The sequence below is a fragment of the Myripristis murdjan genome, chromosome 19 (genome assembly GCF_902150065.1).
Source record: "Myripristis murdjan chromosome 19, fMyrMur1.1, whole genome shotgun sequence".
NCBI lineage: Eukaryota > Metazoa > Chordata > Actinopteri > Holocentriformes > Holocentridae > Myripristis > Myripristis murdjan.
Genome location: NC_043998.1, coordinates 6369521 through 6385883, shown reverse-complemented (window position 1 = coordinate 6385883; position 16363 = coordinate 6369521). Strand labels below are relative to the sequence as shown.

The 16363-nt window shown below is 42.1% G+C and overlaps 2 protein-coding genes across 9 annotated transcripts; one reads left to right on the top strand and one right to left on the bottom strand.

Annotated features, from left to right (window-relative positions):
• Positions 1-549: 549 nt before the first annotated feature.
• Positions 550-11462, bottom strand: g6pc1a.2 (glucose-6-phosphatase catalytic subunit 1a, tandem duplicate 2). 5 transcript variants are annotated; one of them, XM_030077698.1, is made up of 7 exons: positions 11230-11462; positions 10902-11011; positions 10440-10513; positions 10008-10042; positions 9817-9932; positions 9178-9636; positions 550-3019 (listed from the first exon to the last, which is right to left on the bottom strand). In XM_030077698.1, the coding sequence occupies exons 1-7, from the start codon at positions 11460-11462 to the stop codon at positions 1944-1946; spliced, it is 2103 nt and encodes a 700-aa protein (XP_029933558.1). In that variant the 3' UTR covers positions 550-1943. The 5 variants fall into 5 exon arrangements, with proteins under 5 accessions (XP_029933558.1, XP_029933557.1, XP_029933560.1 ...); XM_030077700.1 differs by lacking the exons at positions 550-3019; positions 10008-10042 and having other exon boundaries at positions 9134-9636; positions 9817-9956; positions 10393-10513; XM_030077701.1 differs by lacking the exons at positions 550-3019; positions 10008-10042 and having other exon boundaries at positions 9134-9636; positions 10393-10513.
• A 1411-nt stretch (positions 11463-12873) lies between these two features.
• On the top strand, positions 12874-15844 carry LOC115377731 (glucose-6-phosphatase-like). 4 transcript variants are annotated; one of them, XM_030077706.1, is made up of 5 exons: positions 12874-13091; positions 13234-13343; positions 14276-14360; positions 14821-14936; positions 15200-15844. In XM_030077706.1, the coding sequence occupies exons 1-5, from the start codon at positions 12874-12876 to the stop codon at positions 15697-15699; spliced, it is 1029 nt and encodes a 342-aa protein (XP_029933566.1). In that variant the 3' UTR covers positions 15700-15844. The 4 variants fall into 4 exon arrangements, with proteins under 4 accessions (XP_029933566.1, XP_029933564.1, XP_029933565.1 ...); XM_030077704.1 differs by having other exon boundaries at positions 14276-14381; XM_030077705.1 differs by having other exon boundaries at positions 14276-14385; positions 14831-14936.
• The last annotated feature ends 519 nt before the right edge of the window (positions 15845-16363 follow it).

The window sequence follows — 16363 nt, the reverse complement described above, 5'->3', positions numbered from 1 at the left end:
GCAAAGTGGAGCCCTTAAATGGACCAATTTTAAAAAATGACAAAAATAAAAAGCCTGTTGGGGAGGGGGGGGAAATAACAAAATTATACTTTTACATTTGCTCACAAAGGTTTTGCGTTTTTGCAAAACTTCTGCATTCTCCTGAGAAACATTTGCATTCTCTCATGAAATTGTTGCATTCTCACAAAACTTTGTGTTCTCCTGAGAAACTTTTGCAGTCTCCTGCAGTAACGTGGCGTTCTGTTGAGAATTTGTTGTGTCGTGAGAAATGTTTTAGGAGGATGGGGTCAAATGTCCCAGTGTCTTGATATGTTAAGCCAAGCTCAAGGTAAAACTTTACAAGCCGCTAGAAGTACTTTGACATTTTGTGAAAAGGTTCCCTGTATAACCTTTTCACATGCCCAGAGTCCCTACATCACAGGTGTCAAACGCGTGCCATGGAGGGCCAAGAGGCTGCAGGTTTTCATTCCAACCAACAACTCCACCAGGTGATTTCACTGATTAGTCCCGCCTCTCTGTTTGGAGGTAGGGTGATCAGTGAAATCACCTGGTGGAGTTTTTGGTTGGAATGAAAACCTGCAGCCTCTTGGCCCTCCATGGCACGAGTTTGACACCCCTGCCCTACATTGTTTCGATCAATGCCTGTTATCAGCTGAGTCAGGCCACCTGTGCCAAATTGGGTACTGGGTGGAGCCACTGATTTGTTAGATGTGTGTTCATTTAGCCAATAAGAGAAGAGATGAGAAAAGATTTGTCTTAATTAGGTTTGTATGGTTGTAAATGCAGTGTTTATGAACACTGATGTGCATTCATGTTTTGTTTTTGTTTTCCTTTTTTGCCAGTAGTGCAATGGTGCTATTGAAATGTGAACTATATTGTGTTTCCCTCTCTTGGCTGCTTGTCCCCTGTCCAGTGGAATAGTCCAATTAGGGAGGGGCCAGGAGAGGTATGAAAAGCCAGACTGGCATTGAGGAAGGTGGCTGTTGTTTTGGTGGCAGCTTGCTGTGAGGCTGTGTTGTTTCAGGGTTTTTTTTTTTTTTTTTTTTTTCAGTTTGTTTGCTCAATTCTCTGGGACTTTTGGTTTGTTTATTGTTTTGGTCAATAAAAGCACTTTTTTTTGCATGGACTTCTGCCTCCTGAGCAGTTCCTCCGCAAATCGTTTTGGTATCATTTTTGCTCGTCCCCACCGCTAGACAGCCACACTGAAATGCCACATGTAGTCTTACTAGCCGTGATGCTACACATTTCCAAACTAATCTTAAAAACTCTTCTCCTCCATGCTATATTCACTTCCTTTTATTAGATACTGCTGAATAAATGAAGATAATTATTATTAAGTGCTATATTGTGAACTGTGAGCGTTTGGTAGTGCACAACCATAGCGGAGTGGATTATGTGATGCCTGCCCGATTGACCTGGCCCCATTCAACAATCTAGACTTTTAAACTTGCTTTGAAGAACCGAAAATCCTGGGATTACGTCAAATTGTCAGTTAACTAATCCATCTGCAATCCACAAACTAAGAGCTGAGTCCTGAATTTGGGTCTGCAGTTCAGTGCAGACAGGCTGTAGTTTCAGTAAACTGAATTTAAGTGGAATCCACAGAAAATGCTATTAAAAGTACCCAATATTTTTTAGATTTAATTTTTTTTTTGCACATATTTATATATACCAACTAAATCAATAACTCTATAAAGATCACAATATGAAGAGCTTGTTTAAGGAGCATTTGTCTGAATGAGATCCGGGTTAGAAAATGGAGATTTTTAAACTTAATGGATGTGTCTGAACATGGCAAAATCATCACAAAAGATGCAAGACCAAATGAATATAACCAGTACTGAGACACTTATCAACATAGCCTTGGTTTACTATTCGACTAGACAGTTCATTCAGCTGGTAAACTTTTCTCTAAACCATGCAGGGAGCAGCCAGTCTGACCGTCAGAGACACGTCAGCTGTGTGGATTCCTCCCTGTGAATCTGCACATGTCTTTTAACATCCTCTTTCCTCAGGAATGCTTTACCACAGACGCTGCAGTAATGTGTTCGCTGCCCTTCGTGGACGCCCATGTGTTTGGTCAGCGAGCCACTGGCTGAGAAACACTTGCCACAAACGTTGCACAGATACGGCTTCTCTCCTGTGTGCGACCTCATGTGGATTTTCAGCGCTCCACTCTTGTAGAACTTCTTGTTGCAGATGCTGCAGCTGTGTGTCGACTCTCCCGTATGGATCATCATGTGGGTTTTCAGCGTGCCCCTCTGCCTGAATCCTTTGCCGCAGACGCTGCAGAGGAACGGTTTCTCCCCCGTGTGAATCCTCATATGGGCCATCATGTACTCTTTAAAGCTGAAGCCCTGGCCGCAGACACTGCAAACATATGGTTTCTCCCCTGTGTGGACTCTCATATGTCCCATTAGATTTCCATTTTGAGCAAACGCTTTGCCACACACGGTGCATGTGTATGGTTTCTCTCCTGTGTGGGTTCTCATATGCATCTCCAGTTGCCTATGGCCGTCAAAATGTTTCCCACAAACCTCACAATCATTTGTTCTAATGTAAGTTTGCAAGTGAAGCCTCAGGCTCTCTTCAGATTCAAAATGTTTCCCACATACACCACAAAGATCTGTATCCTTCTCCTCTTCTTGCACATGCTTCAGAAAGCAGGCCCTATAGCAGAAAGACTTGCTGCAGACTTTACAGCAATATTTCAAAGCGGATGTGTCACCGTTTTTCTTGTTCTTGGATCTCAGTTTGTTTGATACTTTCTCTTTTGCCTTTTCCAAATCGTTGCTCTGATCTTGATCGCTGTCACCATCATCGCTCTCGGTTCCTTCGGTTTCCTTCCAGTCCTCGTCACTGTCGCCCATTTCACTCTCCGCTTCAGAAAACTCCAGCTCTGACTGTTTCTCGTCCACCACGGCTTGATCCCTGCAGCTGTTCTCCTCGTTGTGGCTTGACAGATGCAGCCTCAAGCTCTCGTCGGAGTCCAAGTGTTTTCCACAAACCCCGCACAGATCTGTGTTCTTCTCATGCTTCAGTACATGTTTCAGAAAAGAGCGTTTATACCGGAAACACTTTCCGCACACTCTGCAACAACTCCGTCCCGGGCTTTGGCTTCTGTTTGTTGTGTCAGTTTCCACTTTTTGATGCTTTTGCGTTTTCCTCACCATAGGAGCTTTGCGGAAAGACCTTCCACATGTTTTGCAACTGTCTGCACCCTGGCTTTGTCTCACTCTCCGAAATGTCTTTATCTTTGATTTCGGTGACTGTTTCTCACTGATTTCTTCATCACTATCCTTCTCTTCACTTCCATATTCAGAACTTTTTGATGACAGGACCTCCAGGTCACAGGGTGGCTCTGATGCCCCACGATGCTCTCCTCCAGGCTCTGTTTCAATTTTTTTTGTTGAGGCGCCTTTTTCTGCTCTTTGGTTTTGGTGAGGATCTGAGGGCTGAGCTCGGGCTGGAGTTTTAATCTGTAGTGAATCCTGGGTTTTCTGCGCCAGACTGTGGCCCCTCCTCTGCTCACACTGCTGTTCGTCAGGAGAAACCGCCATTTCACAGGAAGACCCAGAGAGAGACAGTCTGTCTGAAAAACCAAAGAGAAAATTCAGCTGGAAAAGAAATAGCTATGGATAATTGCATCACCTAAAGACACATGGTTTTAATAAAGTGTGTGAGCTTGAGAAAAGCTTGAAAAAAAAAAAAAAAAGCTCCATTTTGCAAGTAATTCACAAGACCACACACACTGTTGAAGCACTTTCATAAAAAAAAGTGCCAACTGGACATTTTGTAGTCTCTTGGCTGCCACATTATGTTGTTCGAATGTTTGCAGGAAATGCTAAGTAAATCAGCATTAATAAATACAAAAAAAAAATTAAAATAGCAAAAAAGACCAGATTAATCAACATTGGAGAGGTAAAAATGAAAGTGAAACCACACTGAATGCTTTAGCGCTGGCAAAAAATGTAAAATAATAACAATTGAGAGTCTTACAGTACCAGCACAAAACAAAAAATCATGTCAACAGCACATGGTTAATATTTCTTGTAAATAAATCACGAAGCCTCTGTTATTACAGACCTGCTCTGCGTACATTTGCCTCTGTTTTCAACGTGACGTCTGACAGTTTGTGTTGACGGTCCATCTCTGCCTCATATTCACCCATCATGATTTCTAGGATCCTGAATATCTCCTCAGCAACCACAGTCAGCCTTTTGTGAACGACTGCCCGCTGCTGTTCAGGCGACATTTCTGCAGAGACACAAATGAAACACAGGAACAATACAAAACCATTACACTAGCCTGCACTTCTCCACATAACAAGATAATGGGACAAATAACAAAACAGTGTGTATCACACAGTGCGTTATACACAGTGGCCACTTTATCACTGTACAGTCTAATGCAGTTCAATGCAGCAGCTCTGCCACAAATTCTACATTTTTAACAAAGTTTATAATGTTCAGTTTTTGCTGACAGTGTGGAGAATGTGTAAATTTAATTCTGTGTTTACTATTGTAGTTTGCAGAGGTCTTGTACTGGACTACATTATATTGAGAGGTGTTTCTAATTTTTTGTCCTCCCTATTTATATATACATGACGGGGACAGAATAGTAGAAACACCTCACAACAAAATGCAGTCTGCTGTCAAAGCTTTTGTTGCAAATGCTTTGGCAGCACTTAATTCTTGGCTTGCCATTTCTTTTCTTTTTTTTTTTTTTAAATTGGAAGAAATTACTATAAGCCTAATTATCTTTCATTTTTATTATGTTTTAATTATAAGGAAAATCTAGTGCCAGCCATATTACTGGTGCAAGACAGAAACTAGTACCAACTGCCTCGCTCGTGGTCTCATTTGTTACAATAATGTTACAAGGTTATTAAAATTAATAACGACGATGATCATTTTACTTTTACTTATGCTACACACTGCTCCTTATCCCAGGGTATTCTGGCTGCTAAATGCAACTGCACAGCGGTACTCAGTACGTCGCTGTTTATAAATGAATTTTAAAGGCTGCCTAACACAAATTCTGTGTGCATTTATCATGTTTGGTGTATTTTTATATTTAGTGTCGGCAGTTTCCAGCAGCTGACCAACCTGAGGTGTGCAGCATCTTCCTCTCTGCTAACGTCATCATCCTCTCCACCACGCTGAGAATCTCCTCGGCGGCGGCGGCCAGTCTCTCGGCGACCAGCGCCCGCAGCACCTGGATCTTCGACATGTCCCGCCGGTGATACTTTAAGCTCGGTGCATCTTGTGCCGCAGCATCGGCAAACACACGCAGACTCGGCTGAGGCAGCATTCACTGACAACAAACGGGTGCCATGTTTGCCAGGACAGAATTGCTTCCGGATTTCCAAAAAAACGCCCCCTGCTCCTTTTCCTCTCCTCCTCCAGTATCTCCCCCTCCTCCTCCTCCTCATCCTTCCCTTCTTCCTCTCAGTTTCCGGCAGACGCTACATCACCCAGTTCTCAGAGTTATTCCTGTTCACCACACTGTTACTCCCTCATTACATCGCTTATTACATCCATGCTCCCTCTCTAATTCTCAGCCATGTTCTCTGCCACCCCTCTGTTTGCTCTCACAGCCATGCAGTGTGTCTCCGTTGCTCCACAGTCTGCTTGACTTTTTTTTTTTTTTTTTTCCCAGCGCACTAACTTCTTGGCTCTATTTTAACCTACTCTGGATTGTATGTAAGCGCCCTGCAAAGCTTCCTGAACTGTCAGAGACTCATGCCATCCTAAAGCTGTTTGTTTATATAGGTATATAGATGGACTTTTTAAATTCTAGCCTGCATTTTATGTTGAAGCCTGACATTGATTGATTGATTTACCATTGTATATGAGTGTATAATAACACAATATTGATGATGTAAGTGGTTATAGACCCTTTTCACAGTAGCCTTTTTGACATGAAACACCAGGGACATCAGTGTCAATAATGAAATTAATTAGGATTTTGTTCCATTCCCTATAATGTAACATGTTGGGACTACTTCTGCATATATATATTTAAAAGCATTATGGAGTAATCCTACTGAAAAAAACAAAACAAAACAAAACAAAACAAAACAAAAAAAACAGCTAATTTTAGGCCATTGCCTGAAATATGAAAATATCTCTCACCTAATATCCCAACACAGTTGTTTATTCTTTTGGCACCATGTAATGGCATTCATATGGAGAAGTGCTGTCTGTGATCTGTATGGAGCAGAGCAGATTATCTTGCTGAAAACTGCTCATGCTCTTTTGCAATAGATGGCGATGTTGGTCATGGTTTGGTCCTTTGTTTTTAAAAGTACATTTAATGAACCATTGAAAAAAGGAGCCTTTTTCCTGTAATGCAATTTATTGAGGGAAGTCTTTATTTCACTTTTTGCTCTGGATCCTACACACCTGTCATTTGAGTTTGTTGGGCGTGCATCTTTTTTTGCCAACATATCTGCTAAAAGTGACAGATTTCAGCTCATATGTAATTACACAGCTTCTAGAGACCAATAGTCTACTATGCATTTGCATTACCATGAACACAGCTCATTGGCTCTGGCTGTTAAATTACAATTGTTTGATGTAGTGGAATATCTGACTGTGAAGAGGTTGAGTCTGAGCAGCCACACTAAGCAGGAGATCTTCAGTGCTGCACAAGAAGACTCCAAAGTGAAAACTAGCACGTCTGGACCAGTCAGGGGGACTGCAGCTATAAGACCTGCAGGAACAGTGGCTCTACTTATCCCCTGACATGACGAGGACTCTGGGACCCCCCTCTCCGGTGATTCAGCACAGTATCACATGTCTGAAAGGCCCCCTTTTGCATGGGATCTCCTGAAAGTAGAATTCAAACCCAATCTGTGCAAAACAAGAGGGCAATCTACACAGCACCCACAAATGCAATTAGAGCCTAACAGAGCACTCAGACTGTTGTCAAAGTTAGACAGAAATTGGGGATAAGGATAGTGGTTGGAGTCAGTGAAGATAGTTTCCAGATTATTACACAGCTTCTTTGGCTGTCAAAGTATGCACTTGGACAGGATATAACGTATATCCTATATAATGTAACATGTTTTTGTTGGAGATGTTTCCAGCAACATGGATGATATAGAGTCAGCACCTCAATCCCCCAACTTTTATGTCAGTAAGCTAAATAACAGGTGGCTTTGAGTGTGCCAAGCCCTCCCTGTGTGGTAAAACTCTTTTAAATGCGAGGTTCTTGTCAAGAAAATTTAAGCAGGAAATGCCCGTGCATGTGAAACCAAAAGATGGGGAGGACTATATTTTGGTAGCGATGGCATGGTTTTTTTCATGAAAAAAAATGACCGGCACTCACAAAACAGTTGAAATAGGACAAAAAATCTGGGTCAAGCCTCGTTTTGTTGACATGCATAAAGCCTGGCCAGTGTAGTTTGTTCCAGATGTGGAAAAAAGGCTAATGACATTCAGGGTGTTGATGCCAATGTACTGTGGAACTTACATGTCCCAGTTCTCTGGGAGGATATACTCTGGACTGTACACAAAAATAGTAATGCAGCATCAGCAATTTACATGGACTGTGAGCACAAATATTTTGTTCAGCGAGTATCCTGAAATGTTTTTGCACGTGCATGTGCACATTTGCTCAGATACACAATTGTAAGGGAAGTTAATGGATGTTAGATACCTTTTTTTCCAAATGATCCCAGATATTGATTTCAAGTGAATAATCAAAGTAATTATGAGCAACAAGTATAGCCTTAAGTATAATTCACTCATGCCAGCTCAAGAATTGAGGCCATCATTTCCGTCTGTCTCTGGTCCTGAATTCCACTGATGTGTGCAGAACATCATCTCTAATACAGTCAAAAATAACAGGCAATTATAAGGTGAATCCATCATTCTGATTTTTTTTTAATTATTATTTTTTTTTTTACTTTTTTCTTACATCCATCTTTCTACATGCAGCATAAGGTTGGCAACAATCTACTCCTGTATGATGAAAGTGAAAATGATGAAGCCAATCCTTGGATGCTGTTGCACATGAGAGGTGCCCAGAGCATTGTCCTGTGCATAACTGCAACAGAGCATATTACTTTGGCAAGGTTATATTTTATAGTCAAAAATCATCAGCAGTTTGTCTAAAACTACTGAGGCCCTGTTTTAACTTTACCAGGACATTAAAATTGAGCCGGAACATATTTTCATTTCTCAGCGGTCATCAAATTTATTGTGTACACTGAGTGCACAACACAGTCAGACAAATATTTAATGTTCAACCAGGACTGTCAGCCCTGTGCGCATGGAGTGGCAAACAGATAATTGTATGACGTTGAGGTCTACGTCATCAGTGAATGATAGGCTAAAGGCCAGGGTTCTGATATTCAGTTAATCATTAGATAAGTCTCGCTCTGCCTATGGCCAAGTGGTCTCTTATGAACTTGGGTATTTATATAACAGTCACACTTGTCACCTGGCTGTCTTGGAGTGGGTGGTGTGTTTAAATTTATTAATAATGTACTGTAAATGTACTTTAATGTACTGTTTCTCAGATAGTGGGAATAATGCTGGACAATTACAGGACAAAATGTAGGCTATATTTATGTGATAACATGGTAAAGAGAATAAACCATGACACAAAAGTCGATGAATACGTTTTAGAGATTTTTATTAAAAAACAAACAAACTGTGCAACACCATTCCAAAAATACTTTCTAAATGAACATACAACGCTAAAAAATACATCAATATTACACTTGAAATAACACTTCAATGTCCTGAGTGAGTTTGGTCTCTTTACAGTGAGGTTTAACAGAGTGAGAGTGCTGGACCCCGGTTTTGATCTAGTTCTGTTCCAGGATTCTGAACCACTTATAAATGATCAAACTGTAATAAGTTCAAAACATGGGGTCTTTATAAGTGCCACTGAGTATGCTGGATAGTGCTTTCCCTTAGGGTCACACAGCGTTCAGAACCATCAGAATTCAGTGTCCACATGATGACAACACTAATTTTCCATTGATGTCTTATACTTTTTTGGTTTGTTTTCTTTTATCAAATGGCCTTATGAGGATAATGAAGCACCGGTAGGAAAGATTGTAATCTGATGGAGATCACTGTACTTTCCCATTGCATTCGTCTCTGGAATTAGTAGTTCACAAGCTCTTTTTGTTCTGTAGGTTCAGAGCTCCATTGACGCAGTAGGGGATGATGCTGACGGTGACCAGGGGCACGGTGGCGCTCTTACAGAAGGACAGGAGGTAGAAGAGGGCTGCAGTGTGCGTGGGGGGCTTAAAGGAGTCAAACAGGTGCAGCAGGAGCAGGGAGCTGATGACACACCCGATCTTGACCAAGGTGCTGCTGCTCTTCTTGGTCTCGGTGTAGAGTGGGGAGTGCAGACCCAGGCCCAGGCCAAACAGGGTGCCCATGTTACGCAGCAGGCTGGCAAAGGGGGTGGTGTCCAGGTGGACCCATTCTGCCCTCACACACCACTTCTGAGCTTTCTCCATGGTCCACAGCAGGTCCACACCCAGAGCCTTGAGCAGCAGGTAGAAACCAACAGCGAAGGAGGTCAGGAACAGGGTGGTGTAGAAGTATTTCTTCATGCTGGCATTGTAGATCCACTGAGTTCTGTTGAAGGCCTCAGCCACGATCATACCTGGGATTGGTTAAATCACATGGGAAAGCTCAGGTCAGCGTCACAGAACACAATCAAACAGCACAATAGTACAGAAAGAACTGGCCTAGATAAAACATGATGATAGACTGTATCATAATACAGGCTATAACTAATCCAAGTCCCCTATGAAATGCCATGTTTAGGAATTTCCATGCTAACCTGTGATCACACCAGCAATGACCTGGTGGGGAAAGTGGGCGGCGATGAAGACCCTGGAGAGACAGACACACACCTGGACTCCCCAGAACAGGGTCCACAGAATGGCCTTTAGGTACCTGTCAAAATACAAATTAAGAGAACTTTTTAAAACGTTAAGTTCATCTAGTTGCTGTTGCTGTAAAAGTCTAAACAGATTATACAAGATAGTGTGAAACTGCCTGAGGCACTTGTTTTGAACCTGTCTGGCCTTTGCTATTTGTGCCCCAGAACAAACAAGCGAGATCTCACAGCAATATAACAGTTAACACGATTATTTCTGTCTTATCGATGCAATTCTAGCTGACCATACGTCAAAACAACATATGGGTAACCTTTCATCCTCCCCCTTCCCAGCCATTCTGTGAGTTTTCAGAAGTCAATAATCAACCACAGCAGGGAACAGATAGGGTGTCTGAGGTGATAAGCACCCAAAAGAGGAAAATGGTAAACAACACCAGCATGACGGCAGACAAGAGAGAAAACTTCAGCTGCAGAACACGCTGTAAGTTCTCCCCAAAATGCTAACATATGACTCACCAGGTCTTGTTGGAAGATTTTTTGTTTCCATATTTCTTCTTGCTGGCCGCGATGGCCAGGATTGAGGTCACCAGGGTGTAGTAGACTCCGGCGGCTCCCATAGCGTGGCCAGAGGGGCTGCCTGCAAAACACAGATAGGCTGGATATCAGTGTCCGGTTCACTCAACAGAACTTTACTTTCAAACAAGTAATGCACACCTCAGCAAAATATTTGTGGTTTCAAAATCTAGCTAGGTAACTAAGTAACCGTCGAGAGGGCTTGTTTTAGCTCATCTTGAATATTATGTTTCTGGTTTTGAGGCATTTAGTTGAGGATTTTGCAAATAATTTCTCATCTGTGAGAGTTAAGGCAGAACTGCAAATTATCTTAATCAAAATCCTCACTCTCCTCATACTGCCTTCATTTTCTAAATACTATCCAAGGATAATGTCCATCCATTGACAGTTACAGGCAGTGCCATGCACCGTAAGTTAGACTACACAAAAGCTGGTATAGTGGTGGTTCCTACCTGGCCCGGTCTCACAGGTCATGGGGTACTGCTCAATGTGAGGAGCAACAGTGTTGGCGTAGTAGGGCGTCTCATGGACCCACCAGTACGGCCTTTCCCCAAACAGAATCCTTAAGAGGACAACAGCAGCATGGACTGATTTATAGTCTCAGTAATGGATTGTTAAGGATATTTGATTGTGTGTTTTACAAATGTCTAGCTTTCCAGTATAATTCAACCCTCTTGTCTCAGCTTCATCACCAACTCAAGCTCCATGAGGTATTTTTTAAATATCAGTCATGGCTCAAAATTTTGAGTCTAGGATGGACTGGGATGCAGTTTGACTCACCATTTGAACACCAAGTTTAGCCAGTCTCCAATCACAGCCACCCAGATGAGCTTAATGCCCACTGATGACCGCAGGTGAAACCAAAGGGGGAAGAAGATGAAGAAGGTGTTCCTGAGGTCTGCCGCCCATGACACCCAGAGGAACAGGCTCTGGGCATCCTTGTAGTTGGTCTGCAGGTAGTGGGTGGTGCTCACCCCAAAGCCCTGCATGGTGTCCATTATGGCATTAAACATCTTAGCACTGTCCCCAGTGGGAATTCTCAGTGTAGTGTTGTGTCAGTGAGATAGAAGGAAAGGACTGTTGCTGTGTGTGAGACTGCTGCTTGTTTTTATACCATAAGGTCCCACTACCCAAACGCATGCTCACACTGATCTTTGGACCTTTCACATGTATAATAAAACACTGGGCGTCAGGGGAGTTTGGGAGAACCGTGCTGTTACTAACAGAGAGCACACAAACAAGTTGAAAAGATAGCAGGAAAGGAAAATGTCAATTGGTGTCTCTCTCACTGAAGTAGTGCATAAAGCCGAGCTCAGCTGACCATTAACCATGATTCACCACTGTGGGCCAAAATTAAATCAGTCACAAACAACCCAAAGACTGCAGTAGGACAAGATCACTCAGGTGTGTTTTCATCAAATTGGAAAATACAGTAATTAAGGATATTATCACTTTAATCAACTTTGTCCTTTTACTTCTGTAATAAGAATAAGATATACTCCGTCAGACTTTCTTTAGAGAAAATCTCACTTCAGGAATATTTTTGGTTGTTGTTTCATATCAAACTTGATGTGAAACAAACAAAAAAGAAAACATTAAACCCATTTAGGGTTTGAAGAAATCTTGGAACCCGACATTGAGACATAATAATCTGTCAGTTATGCAATCAATTTTTGATTATTTGGTGAAAACGTCTTGCAAGGCAGAGTAATCCATATGTGGGTTATGTAAGGTGATCAATGATTAAGTGAGTGGGTATGCAGTGAGTAGCTGGGAAGATAACTTGTGACAAAACAAAATGAACTGGAAGGTTGTAGGTCATAGACAAGTTACTGATCTGTGTGACGAATAGGTCTGGCAGGGAAATACCCACAGATGAGCTCATATTTATCTTGTTTTGTGAAAACTGGTCAACTCTGTGATAAAATTGTTATCTTTTCTTACACCTGGTCACAAGGTCAAGTGGGAAAATGGTAAACAGGTTCTCCCATTCCAACAAACACTGAGGGTAAATTGTGAGCCAAGATAGAAAAATTGATTTCACTAGCAATCAGCACAGGCTCAGGACAGACGTCAATAGTTGTCCATGGACCAGAAAAAAAGGGATTCCTGGAAATCTGCAATCTGTCAGAGGGGTGGTGGCCTATTTCTGAAATTATGGATTTTAGCAAAAGGGCATCAGGGGTGTAAAGGTTACGGGACCCGTCTGTACTGTTCCAAAGGCAAACAAATTCATTAGCCTTGAATAAAGTCCATTCGAGATCGCACACACACAAACCGGAGGGAACTGGCAACAGAGTCTGGCAGCAGGTTGGCTGACAGACCCTCCAAAAAGCCAGAAAAACTCCAGTTGAGCCAGGACTGTCACCCCAGAATCAGTGCATCATCCCTGGGTAGAAGTCTGGATCTCACACTGGACGTACCATGGATCTTCTCCACAGCTGGGGGGTTGAGCTAGCGGTCCATCTGCAGAGCAAGTACAGCAAATACGAGGGCTGGTTCAGCCTGGCGTCCACAGTGGCTGATCTGCACACTACATTCTTCTGCTTCTTCCCCGTTTGGTTTTACTTGCGGAGGGACACAGGGCTCAGGCTCATCTGGGTGGCAGTCATTGGGGATTGGCTCAACTTGGTTCTGAAATGGTAATCTTTCACCTCTTCTCAAAGAAGTCCATCAGTACATCCGTTTCATTCAATTGCTATTTGAAACACAAATAAATTGTGATGTGCATCAAACCGAAAGATAATTATGGTAATTTTAAATTGCTCTGACTTTCCATGGCAGGGTCCTTTTTGGGGAGAGGCCGTATTGGTGGGTTCACGAGACCAAGTTCTACAGAGAAGGACCAGTCCCCTCTCTGCAGCAGTTCCCCATCACATGTGAAACTGGACCAGGTAGTGTTGATAGAAGACCTGTCTACTATTTGAGAGAGTTCAGTGTTTTTTCTTTAAGATATGATTGATTTGTGTCCTAGAATACAACAATGGGGTTTCCTCCAGAAGTGCGTAGGTAGATTGCCACACAAAAGGCAAATGTAAGCAATTGGAAAAATCAAACGTAACCAAAAAGATTTCAAGTGGTGGTTACTCAACTGGTACAGTGAGCTACTGACATAATCTGGTGTAAGACTATTGGTCATTACTATCAAGATTCCAGATAATGTCTGGTGCACACAGCTTTGACTGAAAATCACGAACTCAAACCTGATAAGTGGGTCATAAAGTCCTGTACCTTTGGCCTTTTGTCTTGACTTTATTGAGCAGGTAGAACACATTTGCAGAAATCCTGTCTGTTTAGAAGAATTAACTTTGTATTGTCCAGTGTCTCATGTTTGTCATATTTGTCAGAGGTTTAGTGCTCCAGTTTGCTTCTTGGTGTCTTTGTTTTCAGTTTCTAAGAAACGGACAATCTCGATAGCTTAGTTTATATCCTGGTTGAGTAGTAATGCAACATAATCCTTACACCTTGTTATCCCATTGTTAAATCATTAGAAGCTGATTCACGTTATGTCATTACACACACTGGTTGCATTTTTACTGTATAGTTTGCAACTACTGTAACTGTGATTGAGAATTAACAAAATTTGGTTGCCTCCAGCTGTCTCACAGAGCTGTGCATTTGCCAGTTCTCATTTTAAATGTTTCCATTTTTGTGAAAGTTGTGACTGTAACAGCTTACATCTACAACTTTCATACTAACATAGGTTATTATTCTTACAAGAAATCTGTATAGGAAATGACATGTCCTTTATTAGTTTGAAACTGAAACTGTGAGGACGAAGCCAATGTGTGCAGTTCATCAAGTGTCAGAGTATTGTTCCTTGCAGGAAGCCCCTCTGGTCACGCAATGGGTGCTGCTGGGGTGTGGTATGTCATGGTAACAGCTTTACTCTCCATGGCAACAGAGAAACAGTGCCCCCCTTTACTATACAGGTGGGTCTACACCAATAATATAATCACTTTGTTTTTTGTTTGTTTTTTTGCCATCACTCCAAGTTTATCACCTGCCACCAAAGACCAGGCACCCCGCTTTTCACCATTACAGGTCAGGTTTCACAGACTTTAGGGTTTGGGCTTTAGCAGCTCTTGATATATAGGTCAAAATGAAGAAGAAGAAGAAGGAAACATTAAACCGCTAAAATTCTGGCTCCAGTCTGAAATGGCATTCTCTCTTACATTAAGAGAAAAAGACAAGATCCTTTGGGGCTACTTTCTGGTCAGGAAAAATATTCAGTCTTACTAGAATTAAATATGTATACAGTGCTTTGGACCCTGGGCACAGTGGGCTTGCACTGATCACTGGGGGCCCATCAGGGACCCCTTGATCCACGGGCCCTGTTCAATAATCTATCCCTGATTCCCCCTGTGTCAGATTCTTGCAGATAGGCCTGTGGTCACTGATGAGCCTGGTAGAACTGTTGGTCTGCATGTCCAGGGTCTACATGGCTGCCCACTTCCCACACCAGGTCATTGCTGGAGTCATTACAGGTTAGTCCAACTGCACAAAGGAAGAAATAATTAATATCTGAGTTTCCATTATATAAAAATAGATTTTGAGGAAGACTATTTTCCCCTATCCTGTGAAATAATAAAAATTCTTTGCACACAATCACAGGTAACAAAATACTGCATATAATAAATAATTTGGCCAGTGCAAATTCTTCAGCTGTGACCTGACTGTTGAAAAGGGATTTGGGGAAAGCAGTGAGATGGGTGCACTATTCATGGACCCTGTTTTGTCTTTTGAACAGGTATAATAGTGGCTGAGATTGTCTCCAAGGTGCAGTGGATCTACAGTGCCAGCATGAAGAAGTACTTCTACACGACCCTCTTTCTGACCTCCTTTGCTGTTGGTTTCTACCTGCTGCTCAAGGCTCTGGGTGTGGACCTACTGTGGACCATGGAGAAAGCTCAGAAGTGGTGTGTGAGGGCAGAATGGGTCCACCTGGACACCACCCCCTTTGCCAGCCTGCTGCGTAACATGGGCACCCTGTTTGGCCTGGGCCTGGGCCTGCACTCCCCCCTCAACACCGAGCCCAAGAGGAGCAGTGCCATTTTCAAGACGGGATGTATCATTGTCTCCTTAACATTACTTCAGCTGCTGGATGGTTTGACATTTTCATCGAAAAACCTCACAGTTTTCTACTGTCTGTCTTTCTGTAAGAGTGCCGTTGCACTTTTAATCCCCACCACTTTGGTGCCTGCAGCGCTCAGCTGGATCTGCACTGGAAAGCGAGAGAAGAAGTTGTGATTTAGGAGCAGACCTGGGCCAGTTATCAGTGTCGTTCCCTACATTTTGCTGGAGATTTTTTTTTAGGACTGAGGCATTCTTTTGCACTTTTGGGACACTGAAGTTCTGGATGTGACAGTTCTTTAAATTAGTAATGTGGCCTACCGGGTCTTTTTACACGTACAACCTATTGATCCCTTTGTAAACCAGATTAAGGTTGTACTTTTTGTCTGTCTGGCCTGTAAGACCTTTCTTCCCCCACTACCCTGTTTTTTTAAAGTTAGGCCTCTTCTCTCAGGGCAAGAAGAAAAAAAAAACATTCACTTTGCTGGTGTGCCCTTTTCACTGACAACACCAGTGTAAAAGCTGCCTAACATGCCCCAAACCATGGTGCCTGTATAGTGACAAATTAGAGCAGCCATCTCCTGTCAAGTACCAGTACAATGTCTGATTTACCAGTTACATTTAGTCTTTGTGATGATTTTTTAAAAAAATATTTCTGTACTATAGCTGCTATATCCTTCTGCCAAATAGAATAATACTGTTTTAACAAACTTAGATACCAGAAGAAAGAAACAAACTTAGATACCAGAAGAAAGAAAAAAGAACTTTTAAAGTGTGTGTGTATATATATATATATATATATATATATATACATATATATATATATATATATATATATATA